Genomic DNA, 19080 nt, shown 5'->3' with positions numbered 1-19080 from the left:
GGGACAAATAATTTCACAGAGGTGATTGGTTAGTAGGCCAGGCTAATGATTATTTTCATTATCAATTAATCTGTCGATAGTTGTTGGTCCATAAAATGTCAGAAAATGGTGAAAAATCTTGATCACTATTTCCCAAAGCCCAAGGGGACATCCTCGAATGTCTTATTTTGTCCCCTCTAACAGTCCACAACCGAAAGATATTCATTTTACTATATAGAAGACTAATTAAACCAGAAAATATTCACATTTGAGAAGCTGGAATCAGAGAATTTCTTAAAAATGATTCCAAACAATTAATTTATTATCAAAGTAGATTGCAGTTAATTCAATAGTTGGCAACTAATCGATTAATCAACTGATGGTTGCAGTTCTACACATTTTTGATCCGCTCTTCTGAGCTGTACTTCAAGAGCCAGGTAACCATAATGCATACTGTAGGTTACCATGGAGATCTTCCCAGTCAAAAAAAGTGAGCCAGCATTGTGAGACTACAAGCCTAAGTTGGACCCAGCGTTGACTTGCTAACCTCACTTGATAAGACCAACCCCCCAGACCTGCATTTGAACCCAAAACACTTGAATGGGCACACTGCTGATGCTTTAAACCTCTTACATGCAGAAACACTCATGTTCACTTCTCATCTATTGTTTATATGTTGTTAAATTAGTCAGAGTGGGTTGTTTCAGTCTCTGAGAGCCCCTTAAACCTCAACACTAAAGCAAGAGTCCAGTGCACCCGTTTCCTGAGCCAGATTTGTGAAGGTGTCACATCTTTTCTACTCGGCTTAAGTCCCACTGACCTTACAGCAAGTAGAAATGGTGTTGGGTGTGCTTGAGAAGCCTTGAACAGGGTGTGGTGTTTGCACCCTATGTATTTTAGCTTCCAAAAACCTTGGTTATGGTCACATTTAATTATAACGTTATCAGACGGAGAAATGGAGCTAAACACTCTGCCACTAAATGCAGAGCACACATATATAATGATTAAAATGGCAACATTTATGTGGAGATAATTACTCGCTATTTAGTCTTAAACACATGTTTCCATCCTGCTCCAGATGATTCCACTATATATACACACACATATATATATATATATATATATATATATATATATATATATATATATATATATATATAAATATATATGTATATATATACATTTTTTTCCCCTCAGAGATTAGGAATCACATTTTTCTTACGTTGCCATGGTTACTGGTCTTGCTCTGTCTACCAGTGGAGAGGAATTGGTATTCTGTAGTCACAGAGGCCTAAATTCCGTCTGGACCCAGTGGCCTGCAGACATGGAGCAACAGCTGCCTTCGTTGAGGCTGCGCCTATCTTGCATTTGTTTGCCGCCTGGTGTTTGTGCCCCAGTTCTCCACCGACAACCTTAAATGTGAGATTTCACCCCAGGACAGCGTCCGCATTTGTCATGCAGTGGAAAACGGGTGCTAATTTTCTTGCTGCAGGTTGTTTCTCGCAGAGGGCTGAAGGTTAAAACTGTGCTGCATTAAAATGTGATGTATAATGCTGCACTGAATGTTAAGTGTCAAAATTACTTGGCATCTGCACCAAACCGTTCAGGTAAGTGCCTCAGAATGTTTCTGAACCCTATATTTCTCAATGCAAGTCTCCTACTGTACCATCAAGCTTAGTGCTTTACTTGAGTGCCGCTCAGTTGCACACATACGTCGACACCTCTTCTATGTCAAACTGCAGTCGACCCAAACAGAGGAAAAACACAACAGCAACACAAAGTTAGATATTTTTTATGAAATCATCTCATTTTTATACAGACATTCATGGTTCCCAGATGAATGCCACTGATTTTTGTGATCTTAACTTTTCCCTTTAGTGCCACCACGACGTTGACATTTGTGGTTTTGAGTTAAATGTCTTGACAGCTATTGGAGAGAGAGAGAGAGGTGGAAGTGGAGGAAGAGCCTTTTATAGCTGGGTGCCATTGATTGGAGCCAAGCATTGGTCACCGTGGCCTCAAAAAAGTCTCAGAAGTACAAATCTGTCTCGATTGGAGCATCAATAAGGTGGTTGTGTATGTGTGTGTCTCATTAATGTGTTTTTTTGCTGTCTCATCCGGTGTGTGCCCAGAGACACTAAGACACTAGTTTCTACAGTCTAATGAACTCATAATTAAAATTCAGTCGGCGTCTTACTGTACACATCAGCGGCGGTTGTTTCAAACAGAAAGTGCTTTCCTGGCCGTTGACCTTAATCCTTGTCGACAGGAAGTGCAGCCATGGTCTGAAGCTCTTGTCTCTACATCTGCGTGCCCTAAGGTCAACTATACTCTGACAGGGAAATCCCAGCACACTCCCCCGCACTGGCCAAATGATAATTAGAGGCTCACTGTAAATACAATAAAATGCTTAAATATGATCTTTGATTTATGGATTTTTGGCCTCTGAGGATCCCTGGAGTGTTTTTGCAGCTACCGACTAAACTACTTTTTAAAACAAAGAATTAGCCTATGTTTGGTCTGTTTGTACGGAGGCTTTCAGACTGTGTGGACGGTGTGTTGTTGAAGATTGTTACTGTACAGTACATCAGAAAGTGGGATGGAATTCAGCCATGTTTGATAAAGCTCAAGTCACAACCGCTATCATCACTACAGTAACTTACTCTACATCACAGGGCCGAGGCCCTCTGGATTTGCTGCGCAGAGGGCTAAGTAGTTTAAGGCTAATCTCAAGGAAGCCAATTGATTGGCCTCACCAGTAAAGCAGCATGTGCAGCTGTCATTATTTATTACTGGTGGAGATTATGGGGAAGGGAAGGAAAATGCGGCGGGACAGTACTGACACATTCCTCAAGAGACTTTTCCTGCTACCAACCCTAGAAAAAAATCTCTTTTAACACCACCCAGACTCCCTAGTCTCATCTTCTTCACAGTGTGTCCCACTCATAAAACCTGCGGTGGTCTGGAGTGAGGTGGCGAGGCAGAAAGCTGCTCTCTCAGACTTTGATTCAGGCTGTGTTGATGCCACACTTTGTCTCTGGACAGTAGTTGGTTCCCACAGTGCTAAATCATGAGTGATGTTGTCAGTCAGTTAAAGGCTTTTCTCTGGCACTGCAGCAGTTGAAAACCGACACTGCGCATTAATCTTCATCTTACTCATCAAATGTCTTGTGAAATGTCAGTTTACTGTATTGAACCTAACTGATTTATCAATATGAGTCAGACTGTGATTAATCAAATAAATGGAAGAAATAATTCATCAGTAATTGAAATAATCATTAGTTTCAGCCCTAATTAGGAGTGGTGGATTCAATTATCTCTCATGGATGGTAGACTTTAGAGCCAAAATAATTAGTTGATTAATCCATTAGTCAATTGACAGGCAACTATTTTGATAATGAATTGTTTCAGTCATTTTTTAAGCAAGAATGCCAAAGTTTTGTTGGGAGAGTTTGATGCTTTTCTTTGCCAGAGTAGATTGTATATATTTAGGTTTTGGACTGTTGGTCAAAGAAAACAAGCAGTTTGAACATTCAACCTTGGGCTCTGAGAAATGTTAATGGGCATTTTTATAGATGGAATAGAGGGGAGAGAAACTGGGAATTACATGCAACGAAGTACCGCAGCTGGACTCAAACTGGGAAAGTTGTGGTTCATGGTTGGCACATTAACCTTGAGGCGAGGGCGCCCTATAATGGCGATCTTAAATTATTTTCTGACATTTTATAGAAAAAATAAGTAATCGATTCATCTGGAAAGTAGTCTGCAAATTAATCAATCATGAAAGTAATCATTAGTTGCAGCCTCAGTGGCTTTATGTTGCAATATTGATGTATTTTGTCATATCTATACAGAGAATCGTCTGGCAAATCAAAAGAGAAACTGTTGAAGGATAAATAACCAAACAGTCTGTTTTTGGCTAATGTAGCTACATGACTAATGGAGGGATGTCATCACACAGATGCAAAAAAAACATCAAATCCCATATTGCCACAAAGCAGTCCTGCTCGTTAATTTGCAGCACTGCCCACAATGACCTAACCCGATCAATCATATTAAGAGATAGCTACTTCAGTATAAACCATATGGCAAAATGTCTGGTACAGTATATAAATCATCATATAACCCAATTCAGTCCTACTTGAACTCTCTGTTGTTTTGATTCTTTAGTTTGTTGCAGATTTTACAGTATCTTTTCATTTGTATACAGTACCAGTCAAAAGTTTAGACACACTTTCCCATTCACTTGAATGAGAATGTGTGTCCAAACTTTTGACTGTTATTGTACATTAGGATTATTGTTGACTTTGGCTGTGAATTTGCCAAGCCAGGATCTAAATCCATATTAATTATGCCGTTGCTTGTGCGCCATATCTTAATAACATCCCATAATATTACTTTCTCCTGATCTCGCAGCATCACAGTGATTATGTAGATCAGTGTGCATGTTCCAGTATTAGCATGCTGCTGCTTACAGGCAGGGTGACACATTAACTTATACTTAATTAACATACCTTGGATATTAATTTTTCCACAAGAAAGTGTCCCATCTGTTTCGTATCTGATAAATTTGTCCGGGTTTGAGGCTTGGCCAACCTCTCATCTGTCTAAGCCAGTGCCCAGATTACTGATGCAACAGCTGTTGGTCTGCCTCTTAAACTTATCTCCTGTTAATTTGAGATTTCTGATGTTGTCTTACAGCTCCAACACTGTTCATACTTAATAAGATTGCACATTAGCAAACTAAATATTGAAACAGTGGGGTTAGAAACACGTGCCCACCCAAAAATAGACACGTAGATTTCAGCTTACGGTTCCACAGCTCATCTAAAATTTAGATCTGAGAAGAAGTGGCACACTCAGTGGAGACGCAAAATGATCCTGCTGTGTACTGGCTGTGTTTACTGGGAATAGGTGCATGGAACTGGAAGGCAGCCCTGCTCGGTTTGGGCTTGGACTTGGTGGACTGTGATAAATTGTGAATTGGAAATGTGACTTTTTCAGGTTTGTAGTTCTTCCAGCTTGTTATGCAGAGGACTGATGTGGACTGAGTGCCATTATGGAAGCTGTTCTTGTTTTTCACTCAGTTTTTCCTCCAGGTCCTGATTTTTATGTCCGTTTGAGAGTTGGGCTGTTTATTTCTCAGATTAACCTCATGATGCATTTGTACACACATTAAACATCCGCCTGCTATACTGCCCATACCTGATGTTACTTTAAACTGTGTAGCCCACTTGATAATCTCTTTAATTAGCTCTCTGATGTATTCTGTCGTGATGCCATCTGACCTGAAGAATTACCTCTTTAACATGTTTTTTGTATTCAAATAATATATGAAAGACTTGTCTCCTTCTTGGCCTGACCTTGTGGGAGTTGCCTTTCACAGTTAGACTTAATTAATCTCTTAATTAACCTATTGATTGCCTTCACTTTCACAGTTACTGTGCTCTACAGTATTCACAGCTGCATGAGGGAATTCGCTGTTTTGTAATACGGCAGGTGGTGGAGATCACACATGCAGATGAAAACCGTAGTTGCAGCTGCTTGCTATATTAGTTTCCCCTCAGTTTATTCGCCACAAATGTCAAAATGAAATATGTTGATTTCAGAAACTTGTTACATGCGGCTCATCAGGTGATTGAATCGATCCATGAAATAAAAAAGAATATAGAAACAAAATACTTGACATAACTTGATATTAACTTTCAATCTGGAACAAAACTCTTCATTTCTTTCTTGAATATCTCCTATGGTTATATGGTAATAGGAGTTTAACATGTATTATGCAGTTCCTCAGTCTGCCTTTATCTAGCTAAACTAAACGTGGATTCTCTGCCTAAATGTGAAGTGATGCATCCTCCCCCTGAGTGACAGTAATCCCCCGCTCTGGGAAGGGGCTGCTTGTGGAGACTAATCTCAGCATGGGTCCAAAATTTGAAGCGCTCTGAAAAGGATTCAGGCAGATGAAGGGAAAAAAGAGGCCAATCTTTTTGGTAATTCCAGCTGCCTTAAAACCCCCTCTTGCCCTCTGCTTATTTTAATGATTCTCCAAGTTGAGCTCAGGCATGAAAGCATTTTGTGATGTCTTACATCAGTGTATGTTTAACATAATAGCTTAACTTAGTATTTTGCAGACATGTTGGCATGTTTGTTTGAATCTCTGCTGCTGCGGCTGCTTTGTTACTGTCTCCACTAACAATGCAAACCCACAACTTTTAGATCTGTCTTCTGATTTATGATGCTCTGAATAACAGTGGGAGGTCCCCACTCAGAGCTCTGCGCTGGTATTCAACAGCACAGCGGTTACTACGGGACACTTAATTATTCTTTATGCAAAGCAATATGTATCTAGCAGCAGCAGGCTCCTAGGAGGGCAGGCGGGCAAAGTGGGGGGAAAAATTGTCCCGAGAAGGGAGGAGGAGGAGGCGGTGACTGTTGAGGGTTGCTACCTCCATCTAAGCCTCAACCCCTATTGAATGCAGGGGACATTATTTTCATGGTTGTCCTCTCGGGGCCTGGAGGCTGGACTGCTGTGACAGAATGACTCTGACAGCTGTGGCAGCCCAATCATCACTTTTCCATTCATTTTTTTTTTTGTTGTTGTTGTTTTTTTTTTTATCTACAGCTTGGGAAGAAAAAAAAACAAAGGACTGAAAAGCAGGAGGAATGTTGATACTTTGTTTTCCTCTAAGTATAATGACAGTAAAGCTGTCCTAATTACGAGCACACGCTACTACAAACATATGCGTGGTCACACATCCATATGTGCTGTGAGAGCGTGCAGGTAATTTGACAGGATTAGCAGTAGGTTTGCCTCCCTCCACCGTTCTCTCTTTGTCAGCTTCCCGCTGTAGTCGAATCACCCTGGGAACCTCTGCAGCACATGACCTGAATCTCAATGAGGTTTAGCTGCCACTGACCTCTCTGTCCTACCCTTCCCTTACAGTGCATATACCTGCTCACACACACACACACACACACACAAACACACTCACTTACACTTGCGCACACACCACAACACATGCAAAGATGCCTGCATGTTCTGTAAGATATTTTAAATAGCTGTGCTTCTGCTTTAATGCGACAGAACCAAAGGGAGTATGGGACAGGCGGTCACATATATTTTTAATAACAGCACCAGGATGATACTGTGTGAGAATGTATCTGCTTGCTACTGTACTGTAAGCAGTTCTGTAATCTCAGCCCAGCAGAAGAGCCTTGGTTAACTTAAAAGTATCTAAAATCATTCCCGAGGTTTTCCACTGCCACTGCTGCTGCAATGCAGAAGTTTTGACCGGTGAAACTGCATCTCCTCAAGTAACTTTTTGGCCTCCAAAAGTCAGTCCCAGAATGTTTTTGATATCGCTTCATGAGTCAACACATCAATATTTTGCTAAGCCTATTTGCCGTCTTATCAGATGAGTACTGCAGAAAGTAGGATCTCTAAAAATGACCTTTTCCCACTTCTCCATTTGCGTATTCCCTTCTTTAAAATCACACAGTCTCTTTCATCTTTGACCTCGATCAGCTTCCTCTGATGTGGCTGAATATCACCACTGAAAACCTCCCACTGCAAGATGACTGCTCCATTATCTGTCAAAGTACAACAGAACCCACGGGGGCCACCGGACCCAAGATGAATGAAAACACAAAATCAAGTCAAATTGTTAAACCTTTAAATCCCTGCTGATATCCAGTCCAACAGTGGCTGAGCAGTTGGCTCGAATGCCATCATTAACTCCTCCAGTGCACCACTACAAAGACTCAACCGGGCACGATTCCCTTTGTTCTGTCTGCCTATCTGGAGCCTTAAGGCATTGGCAGTCTGTTTACCACCCATGCCACCCACCCCCCACGACCCCAGGACTGTAAGCACTGCCTGGCCTGGCTCATTGTGGGTGAAGTGGACCATACCAACAACTCCTGGAGGGGAACAGTGGAGGGAACACAAGCCTACTTTACACCTGACCTTTATATGTTTTTTGCTGACAGGAGCTTACTAACAAGAGGTGGGGGTTGAGGGGGGTGGGGTTATTTGGTCTACCCTGAAGTGGAAACCGAAGCGGACATGTGTGCAGACATCGCTGTCATCTTTATTTAGCCTTCCGCTGTCAGCTGGAGCATGTGGAGGTCGGTGTAGCGATGCGAGCATGCTAGGGCTCATACACATGTAAACAGTGGTAGCATTCTATGAGCCTATATTGAAACCTAATGAGCCCAGACAGCCTCTTCTTGCACGTCTGGCCTGGAACTGAGACCGCTGAATCAGGATGCATCGTCTCACTCGGGAATTGGCTGCCCCTATGCAAACTAGCTCCGGCGCTTTCATAGATAGAGGTCATAAAAAGGGAGATTGGTGGCATTTTCTTGGCATTGTGGTTGATGAAAGAAATGTCAGCTGCTGAGCATGGTGTTTCCTTAAGATTGTAACCTTTCCGCTGGGGTAAAGGCCGAACGACATGTATGGAGAAGCATGTTTTCGGCTGTGTGGCGGGGTGAAGAAGTCAAAGTCTCTGCTTTGTGTACACAGTCTTGTATTTGCACACAACTGTGTAATCGTCCACAGGCAGATAAATAACATCAGATTTTACAGTGTGCGTATTTTTACATGGTTGTCATGGGGGGTGATTTGAAAACAGATTTTTGTATTGATTGTTATAGAGCAGTTTAGAGTCTAGATGAATAGGGAGTATACTGTAAAAAGTTGCTATTATAGTAAGTATTTTCAAAGGTTCAACAAGGTAGAATTAACAATAAACCATCTTTCTGAGGTGAAGTTTCAAGCTAGGAATGGCAATGTTGGTTGTTTGGTCTGGAATTTTGTCCAGTCTGAAATATCCCAACAATTATTGGATGGATTACCATGAAAATTGGTACAGATTTTAATATTAATATTCCCCTACAGGATGAGTTGTAATAACTTGTGTGATATCATTTTCATCTTGTGCCATCATAAGCTTAAAATTTCAATTTCTCCACTACTTTGATTTATGACCAACAATTTTTCATCATATAAATATGGCAAAATTTCAATGGCAAAACTAATCCCATTCCCGTCAGCCTCAGCTGTACTTTGTGTTTAGTACTAATTAGCCAATATTAGCATGCTAACATGATTAACTACCACTGAAGATGGTAAACATTTTATCTGCTAAACATTAGCATTAATATTTTCATGAGTAAGTTCGCAAGCTGACATTAGCATTTTGCTCAAAGCACTGCTGTGCCTTACATGTCTGCTAGCTTGGTTGTCTTAGCATGGTTTTTGACAACATTTGGCAGTTAAGTCAGCAAAGAAACTAATGATAGTATCATACAGCTGTTAGGCATTATCACTGGTAAAGTGCTATTTTGTGACACCCTGACTGTAAACTTTGACTACACGGCAAAGAAAAAACACACAGAAATGAGCTAGCATTGAGACAGCTGAGTCTTTAAATTAATGTAGTCATCTGTAGCTGGCCAAGTGGACACTCTGTCTACATGCTTTTGTGTGATTTAGGTCTGGAACTTTTGGCTCCTTTGGTCCAAATTAAGGTCAATCGTAATGCTACAGAGTACAATGATATTTTAGAGCTTCAGTTTGGGGAACATCCTTTTCTGTTTCAACATGACAATTGCTGTGTGCTCAAAACAAGCCCCATAAAAATATGTTCTTTTCAATTTGGGTGCATCACCACAACACCTTTGGGAAGAACTGGAGAGTTGACTGTGAGCCAGGCCTTATCAGCCAAAATCAGTACCTGACCTCAGTAATGCGCTTGTGGCTGAATAGCAGCAACAGGTTCCAAAATCTTGTGGAAAGCCTTCCCAGAAGAGTGGAGGTTGTTATAGCAGCAAATTAATACACATGGTTTTGTAATGAGATATTCAACAATCACGTATGGGATGTTTGAGTGTCCAACATCTCATGCAGTGTGTATTACATCACCTGAACATGTTTGGGTCTGTAATCAGTCGTGACCAGTTGTGTAAGACAAGTTGCTCTTATGTCAGGTTCCATCATTACATTATTGCAACTAGACTTCAGCGACTTTAGAGCGAACACTGTGTTACATAGTGTCCTCTGAGTGCCTGCGTCATGATGACATTCAATCTCAGCGACTTGTGCTTCATTAACGACAGCGGTCTTATTGTGTCGGCTACAGCAGTGTCAAATGGCAGCACCATAACTCCGGGGTGCAACAGCTGCATTTAATCAAGCGCTGCCCGGCTCTAATCAGCCTCTGCCTTACCCATCTCTGCTTGGCTCATGGTCATTTTACACTGACAGCAGATTTATAAGGCTGGATATTAGAGTGCTCCAGTGAGACAGACACACTCTTTAGCCCTCACTGTACTCAGCTCACTTTTCTCTGCTGTTTCTGGAGCCTCTACAGAGCACATTTGTCCACATCGGTGCAGAAAACATGAGACATATAATTCATTCAGGGGCTGTTTCGACCTGCTGGCTGCAGAAGTCCATTAGGAAGCAATGTGTGTGTGTGTACGGGAAGGGTATGTTTTTTTTCCCTCCAGCCTCCTTGAGGACTCCCTCATCAGCTTCATCACCATATGGAAACAGCTGGTCCTCAGTGGTAGGATGCCCTCTGCACTGCATGAGGCAGCCTGGAGAGAGACACAGTAGTAGCGCTTCTCACAGGAAGGACTGTCACAGAGGAGGAGCAGTGAAAGGAGGGGGGAGCTTGTTTGGGGAAGATTATGGATGCGGTTGTGGAAGTGTAAACCCTCTCACTAAGCTGGTAGAGCTTAAGTTTTTATTCTCCAAGCGTTAATAGGAACACAGACAGTGTCATTCTTTGCCTTTAAAACACTGCATTGATTCACAGGCGGGCAAACCCTTTATTTGGTAGGATGTTAACTCGGCTCAGCTGTATGAAGGGGATTCTTTAAGTAACTTGTGCCTTAGCAACCCACTGTCCTTTTGTGTAGAAGTAGAGGAGACACTGATCCCTATAAACATACTCAGACGCAGCTCTGGATCATTATCCAAGCCAGGGGGAACTGCTACTATAAACACTCACATTCTGTAGCTGTGATACGCTCTGCACTGGTGCAAACCAGTCACGAGGAAGCAGCCAGGCAGAAAACTCTCCCGTTGTGTGCCTGACAGAGCTCTGTGTGTCTTTACAGCGTGCACAACAGAAGAAATGTTTCTGTGGAAATCCCTGACATTTATTTGACCTTACATGGGAAAGTTACTCTGCATCCAAAGATGCGGTGGCTTTTTAAGGTTTGTGTGTGGTCATAGTGCAATTATTTGTCAGAAAGTGGGCGGTTAAATCAGTCTTCAAGTGTATGTGTGTACTGTATGTGGGGTGGGGGGAGGATGGGGGTGATCAGGGAGTCTCTTTCCCCATCCTGATACTGTAACAGCCTCAAAGGCCGTCAGTCCATCATCGTTGACAGCAATGACACTGAAATCACAGATCAATCTGCCTTTAGCTGCAGCAGGTACGATGGAGGCTTTTTAGTGGCCAACTGAGCCCTTGAGAGCCAGGATGGGATTTAGAGTTGTCATCTATTTGGGTGACAGGGAGTTTGAAAGGTCTACAAAGTAGAGCTCTGTTTTGTTTCTGGCTGCTCTTCGTCATTGGGGTGTCCTGGAGCTTGGTTGTCTTTCATTTACATAAATATCTCCTGGTCGACTGGTTGGTCGATATGCTCTAGTCCGACTAAATTCTCATTGGTCGAATAATCTCTGTGTTACTTTCAGAAGAAGAAAAGTGTTACATCAGTAGCCCTCCAGGATTAACCCATTATTTCCTGCGGCGGGAGGAACAGACTAACAAATTACCTGTGAAAACGGGGGTGTATTCAAAACACCCCCGTTGTTTTCACAACTAATTTAGACTGCTGGGTCTAGCTGTACTCAATGTTTACTGAACGTACTGAATGTGTACTGAATCAGTGTTTCTTCTGTAATAATATCAACGAACCCCCGCAACTAATCGATTAGTTGAAGATTATGTACGATTTCAGTCGACCAAGATTTTCTTTGGTTGACTACAGCCCTGTTCAGATTGAAAACAGGAATAGTTACTGTACATGGTCATAAAAACCCAGGTGAGTGTTATTTTAATTAACATTATTTGTTTATTTTATCCTCTCATTCACAGCAAAAAGCCTCAGGCAAGGTGCTGTTTGACCTGGTGTGCTCCCACATGAACCTTATTGAGGGTGACTACTTCGGCCTGGAGTTTCAGAACCATCAAAAGATGATGGTGAGTGAGGAAAGAAAATGAAAGGCAAATCTTTTAAATCTCAGAATTTTTTTTTTGTTTAGACGAGCTACACATTGATGCTTTTCTTTTTTCCACAGGTTTGGGTAGACCATATCAAGCCCATTATCAAGCAGCTCAGACGTAAGTGTTTCAAAATGGTTTACTGTTACGTTTTCTTTTAGCAGAGCTTTCTCTTTGAATGTCTCGGAGAAAATAGCCATCAAATCAGTTAAGAGTACTTACACAGTATGATCCACGTGACTCTCTCTTTCAAGAGGAAATACACTGTGTAATTTGCAACCAAGCAAAGTCCACTACAGTGGATCTATTTCGTGTTTTTACAAAACTCATCTATCCCACACAGGACCGAAGCACACAATCCTGAGGTTTGCTGTGAAGTTCTTTCCTCCAGACCATGCTCAGCTAATGGAGGAGCTGACGAGGTGAGCTCCTCTCTACATAATTAAACCCCTTTCATCTCTACATCATGTTTGTCTTCCAGTTTGCATTTGACTCCGCATGTACTGTATCAACAATAAGTCTATGTAAATGACCTCAGCCGTGACGGAAAGCGATTGTGGAGGCATAAATGAAACATGTGCTCCGATTCCCAAAAGATTTATTCCCTCCAGAGCTATGCAATTCATATGTCATGGCTGCCACATTTCTGATTTAGATCTCTGGAGATTAGTGTGGAATTAATGATTTTCTGGTTTGTGTTTCCTCGTTGCAGAACAGGCTCATGACTTGGATGTTTTCACAGTCAAAGTGCAGATATATTGGGCATAAAGAAAGTCATGTCCCTCTGCCACAGTTGTGTATATACTGTGTATACTGTGTTCATGAAGCTTGTTGATATTAGCAATGTATATTTTTTTATCATTTAAACCAGCTTTTATTAAGACTATATTGGTTCCTGCTCTGGCTTGCAGCCAAGAGAGGCAGCAGTATAACACATGACATTCAGTTAATGTTCAATAACTTATTAAATTACTTCACTTAACTTATTTATTACTGAATCCAAAATGTGCACTTAGGCCAACTTCTTGTGTGTCAAAGAAGGTCTTGCATAACCTTGAAAGAGCCTGTGTATGCTGTATTTAATCAGAATTTCAGTTCTAGTTATTCTCTTGGATACATTACATTACGTTACATTTGAATGCAGCATTACATGGTGTTCCTGAGATGCTCCAGAGGTTCTGAGTCTGTGAAAACCACCTGTGTTTTGTGTCCAGGTACCTTTTTGCCCTCCAGATCAAACAGGATGTTTCTTGTGGACGTCTGACCTGCAACGACAGCAGTGCCGCACTGATGGTCTCCCACATTATCCAGTGTAAGTCCCATGACTCATGACTGTTTCCTCATTTAGCTCAAGAGACCAAAGAGTCAACTGATCAGATAACTGTCACAGAGCTTATCATCAAACATTGTCATATAGCACACTGTGCGCCGTTGCGAATTGATTATCTGTGTGTTACTATGGATACCTTTCAGTCGGATGTCTGAACATAATCTTGCAGAACTGCTTCAGAGCAACCGCACAGCATGGTGCATTTTCATAACCTGACATTTCTGTTACCATGGGAGCTCTCCCAATAGTGATCAAAGACGACATGCACGCTGATGGAGATCATATAAATCTTGTGTCTGCATATACAATAGGAATGCAGCAGAGTGCAATTTTTGTCACAAAAACACCATATTAGGAAATATTTTGTGGAAGAATGGTGGTGCATCCTGTTATTACATTGTTTTCACAGCTTTTACTACAATAACATGTACCTTTTCCTTTCTCACTTTTCAGCTGAGATTGGGGACTTCGAGGAGAGCCAGTGCCGGTCACACCTCCTCAACAATAACTACATCCCAGATCAAATGCCCCTGATTGATAAGATCATGGAGTTTCACTCAAAGAATGTGTGAGTTGCCAGGCTGGGCCTGAAGTACTCTTGATTCGAGACTGTGTCCTGTGTCGATCCTAAAATAAGGCATTACTTGGATCCTGTAGTAGGTTTTTTTTTAGCTCTGTTCATAAGGTCACTAAAGCCATGGCTGAACACAAATTATTCTATTCTCTCTTCCTGTGAACAGGAAAAGTTGTTTGAGACCTTGTGCATGTCCCGGGGGGAAGTTTTATTATACTGGTGACCCATTCAGGAAAGCAGCCATCAAATGAATGGGTTCTTTCTCAGAGAATTACATGCACTTGTTTATATCAACTTTAAAAAGCCAGTCTTTGTATGCTGTTGCATGGCTTCTATATTGAGAAGTGGATATGAGTTTGTCTACTGCTCTATCAACAACAGCTTGTATTGCTCCTCACTAAATACTGAAATCTTCCTCCAATCCACCAAATGACTCAAACAGCAATTGTCAGCTGAGTTTGTAGGTAAAAAACACTGATTTTTCAGAGTCTATTCTCAGGTGTCTAAAGCACGAGTTTCTATAAAGTGAAGTTTGTTATTGAATTTGGCACTTTTCACTCAGTACTTTTCCAAGTATCTGCCTCTAGTTTAAGAATGGTGTGTTTTTGAGAGTACTGGAAACCTTCCTAATCCCCTCCCACCATCCTCCCTCAAAATGTCCTCATCAGTTCACAAGTTTGAATGCGAGCCAAAGCTTTGCCAACCCTTGTCTCACCTCTATGTTACAGTGGGCCGTGCCAGAGATGGACACATAGTGGGCGGCTGCTACATGAAAAGAGCTCCATTAGATGCGACTGCTCTCTTTAGGCTCTTGTGTACAGAGATCCTACATTATAGCCGTACAGAAGATCTGTCATTAAGCCACCTTTGCTTTTTTTACACTGAACCAAACAAAGCCAGCATAATGCCGCCCCTGCGTGTGCTTTTCCATAGCTTTGCCGGCGTTCCAGATTCAGAGGCGTGACGTGTAACATAACAGCGTCAGCTTCCTGTCAGCTCCTTGTCCCGCCGTGCCAGCTTTCCCTTTTACACAGTCGTCAATCCAGCTCTGTGACTACCTCCGTAGCCAGCTTATTGATGGAGCAGCTCAGCCCCCTGACTCCATGTCCATACCGTTTATACAGAACAGCGAGGTGGAATAAAAGCGCAGCATTCCCACCTTCAACAGGCTGCCCCTCCTCTGCCCCTTCCCCCTAAGGCTTTCTTACAGTAGTTGATAACTGTAGCTGCAGTTCTGCTGGCTGGGTGCCATGCTGAATTAAATCTCTTATTAAGTGCCACACACAGGAAACAGGAAGGCTTATCCACTGATAAGAATTTGGAAAGTTAGTTAGCTTTTGCCACCCCTCCCCAACCTTCCACCACCTCTCCAAAAGCTCGGATAAATATGAGAAACCTGAATCCACTCGGACATGCCTCATGCCTCATTTCACCTCAATTTCAGAGACACACAGCAGGATGATGAGCCAGGATTTAATTTATTTGTCCAAAATTTGCTGAAAGGATAATGAAGGCTGCAGTTTGCACTGAGCAAGTCAAGGTGTTAAATCCTTGAAGCAAGATTAACCCTTTTCTGCTATCTTAATTCACTGCTGCCTACCCTACTGTAGTCTTTTGCGGAACACATACACCTTTCCAATATGGATTGAAGGATAAGACTTGTGTTATTCTAAGTTTTTATTATTGTCAACAAATCTCATGAAAACACCATAAGCAACAATGTGTCACTCTGTCTCTCAAGACTTTCTGACATCATTACTCTGTTTCTGACTCTCTGCACTGAGCTCAATAGTCTCTCCTGAAGACATAAATCCTTAAAAAACAGGTCACAAATATATATAGTTTCACTTTTAAAATAGGCATAGTACTTACCTTAAACAGCTGGGCACTGTAGTTTTTAGCAAATGTTACTCAAAGAAAACATTAGTACATTTGTTGGGGACTATTTTCACCTGTGGATTAATACACATTTGGTGCAGCAGCAGGTCTGGGATTGACTCAAATATGCTACATTGTTTGCGTTCAAAGTATTGAAGAAACCTGCCGCACAGTGCAATGATGCATTTTTAATAGTTTTCAGACAACAATGGAGGCCAGTGGCACCGAGCAGATAATACTGGTTTTAAAGTATAAAAAGGAATTGTTGCTTTTGATCTTTTCATGGAATTTGTTGACAATAAGTAAAATATAAAGTATCCCTAGGCTTATCCTTGAAATTGTGACTGTTGTGTTTTGTGTTGCTAGAGGTCAAACACCAGCAGAATCAGACTATCAGTTACTAGAAGTGGCGCGCAGGCTGGAGATGTATGGGATTCGCCTCCACCCTGCCAAGGACCGCGAAGGTTCAAGGCTGAGCCTTGCTGTGGCACACACAGGTGTTCTGGTCTTTCAGGTTAGTCACACTAGTTTGTGGGGCAACACTTCGTGGATTTAATGATGGATGGTGTAAGAGGTGCCTGAGTTAAAGGTTAATAACATTTTTCATCATTGCAGGGACACACAAAGATAAACGCCTTCAATTGGTCTAAAGTGCGTAAACTGAGCTTCAAGAGGAAACGTTTCCTCATCAAGCTGAGGCCAGACTTAAATGTAAGTTAACTCGCTGAAACATATTGTGTACAATACAAAACCCATCAGTAGTCGGTGTTGTAAGTTATGTCTTTTATGTGTTCCCCAGAGCTCATATCAGGACACTCTGGAGTTTCTGATGGCCAGCAGGGACTGCTGTAAAGTCTTCTGGAAGATCTGTGTCGAGTACCACGCTTTCTTCCGTCTCTTTGAGGAACCTAAGGCCAAGCCCAAGCCTGTGCTGTTCACACGAGGCTCCTCCTTCAGATTCAGGTAGTGAGTGCTTGCATTATGAAGCTGCTGTCAGTCTCCCGGGACTGCAGTCACAGCAGCATCTGCTCATCACATTAACAGTCTGGTACAGCTTTGCCCGAACAGCTCATCATTATCTCTCCTGTACTTGTCTCTGTAGTGGTCGCACACAGAAGCAGGTGATGGATTATGTAAGGGAGTCTGAGTTTAAAAAGATCCCGTTTGAAAGGTAAAGGGCTCCACACACGTTTGACATATTTGGTCTAGGAGAGGGTGCTCAGAGTGTATATCACTGACCTTCAACATCCTGTCTGCCAGGAAACACAGTCGTGTCCAACACAACAGTCGGGTCCAACACAACATCCGCTTGTCGCCTTTGCCTTCACCACGCCACCATGAAGTGCCAACAGAAGTGAGTGGCTCGTATCACCTTATGCATCTCATTATGATCATGTTGTTAATGGTACCCTGTGGAGTTTTCTTAAAAACAAACAGTTATTTTACAGGGAAAGTTGTTTTTTTGTTTTTTTTTTAACTTAAGACCATTGTTTTTTTTAATGTATTTTACAATCTGCATTGTTCAACAGAGTACACTCTTGGTGTTTTGTCATTCCTGGTCATATTTTCTGTACATAATATTATGTAATTGTACAGGAATGGAAAATGTAAAAAAAAAAGAACCATTCATATTTGTTTTTTATTTTTATTATTAAGTGTCAAGTGAATAACAGGGAACAATGCCCGAGGCAGACACTTCAACACTCCCTTGGGCTTCAAGGCAGGGTCAGATCTTGGCAGTATGTGATGCAGGAGAGTTCCTGAGCCTGCCAAGACGTACAAATAAATGTGTAAAGCCATCTGTTTAAGCCCTCTTTAGAAAGGGCTTCATACTTCTTGACACCTCTGCTCAGTACCTTCGGGTTCCTAGTTGCATCTGAGTGCTTGGACCCTGATATATTTGCTTACAGGTCTAATTTAAATCCATGTTTAAATTGGCAAGCAGCTTTCTTCTTCCCTGCCTTTTGGAAGTATAGCTACATTTATTGGCACATTATCACCACTAACTGTCGACAAGGAAACCAGCAGGAAGTTATTTGTGCCAGCACTGTGCACATATGTGTACATGTACATATGCTAGTAGAGCACAAGCTACAAACCTGGTCATCAAAACAGTGCCTAATGGCCCCACAGGGGGTCAAAAACTCCATGGGGTTCCTTCATGTAAAAAAACTAGCTTTTAGTTACTACTGGTAATTGAACTGAACATAATCATGAATAAAATGTACTCTGAATTCTTTGATTATCTGCCTCTTTCTGTCAGAGTGGTGCTCCTGGGGATGGAGTTGACTCTCCTCCTCGGCGTCATTGGCAGGAATCAGTGCTGGTGAGTGCAGAAGACCCTCCTGCATCGCGGACAACAAGGGCGAGCCCATCTCTCCAGAGAAACGGCCATGAGGACAGAACGGGGTCTGTGTCCAGGACCGAGGAGATAAGAGGCTCAACACGGCAGGCCCACCCAGAACATCTGAATACAGGTCCAGCATCTCAGACTGCTAGAGGCAGCATCTCTTCTATCGCCCACATTGACTGCAGTGATACAGATAGTGCATATAATATGGGCAGGGACAAGGCTATTTGGTCGAATCACAGCTATAGGGAGCACGCCATGCCTCGCCGTGGTTCTGGCTCTGGGGGCATAAACGGGCCTATGCAGGTCCAGCAGGAGCACTCTCTGGGTAGGATGCGGCATAGGGACTCCCCTTCTTCCTCTAAACCATCGTTCAGCATGAGCCATGAGTTGGACCAGTCCACCAAGCAGTCATTCCAAAGGTCTCACCAAAGTCCTCTCCCTAGCACTATGGTGGACATCAGTGGTCATAGTAGAGAAAGGCATAGCAGCAGCTCTCATATAGTCCCACAGATGAGTGTCTCCACCAGACCTGCCATGGACACCTTCCATCAATCAAGTCCCCTCAGTCATGCTGAGCAGAACGGCTACAGCTCTGTTCCCCCTCACTTTGATGAGGGTAGGTACTCCCCTATCCCAAGCCGCTCTCCTCTCTTACAGAAGCTACACAAAGTACGTCACCAATCTGACACAGACCCAAACCAGGGAACATCCTTGCCAGGGC

At 42.3% G+C, this 19080-nt stretch overlaps 1 protein-coding gene across 5 annotated transcripts in view; it reads left to right on the top strand.

Moving 5' to 3' along the window:
* Positions 1–19080, top strand: part of LOC121906882 (FERM, ARHGEF and pleckstrin domain-containing protein 1-like) — a 51175-nt gene that overhangs the window by 17184 nt on the left and 14911 nt on the right. For all 5 annotated transcript variants that reach the window (XR_006098758.1, XR_006098759.1, XM_042426068.1 and 2 more), the window contains exons 3-13: positions 12099–12203; positions 12302–12344; positions 12568–12646; positions 13439–13536; positions 14008–14122; positions 16373–16520; positions 16622–16717; positions 16806–16969; positions 17109–17177; positions 17267–17360; positions 18270–18483. Coding sequence is in view for 3 of the 5 variants with exons in the window: in XM_042426068.1 (XP_042282002.1) it covers positions 12099–12203; positions 12302–12344; positions 12568–12646; positions 13439–13536; positions 14008–14122; positions 16373–16520; positions 16622–16717; positions 16806–16969; positions 17109–17177; positions 17267–17360; positions 18270–18483 (1225 nt within the window). In the remaining 2 variants the exon portion in view is untranslated. The remainder of the gene's footprint in view (positions 1–12098; positions 12204–12301; positions 12345–12567; positions 12647–13438; positions 13537–14007; positions 14123–16372; positions 16521–16621; positions 16718–16805; positions 16970–17108; positions 17178–17266; positions 17361–18269; positions 18484–19080) is intronic.

Source organism: Thunnus maccoyii, chromosome 11 (assembly GCF_910596095.1).
Source record: "Thunnus maccoyii chromosome 11, fThuMac1.1, whole genome shotgun sequence".
Lineage (NCBI taxonomy): Eukaryota > Metazoa > Chordata > Actinopteri > Scombriformes > Scombridae > Thunnus > Thunnus maccoyii.
Note: the sequence above shows the minus strand (reverse complement) of the source record. Positions and strands in the feature narration are given on the sequence as shown.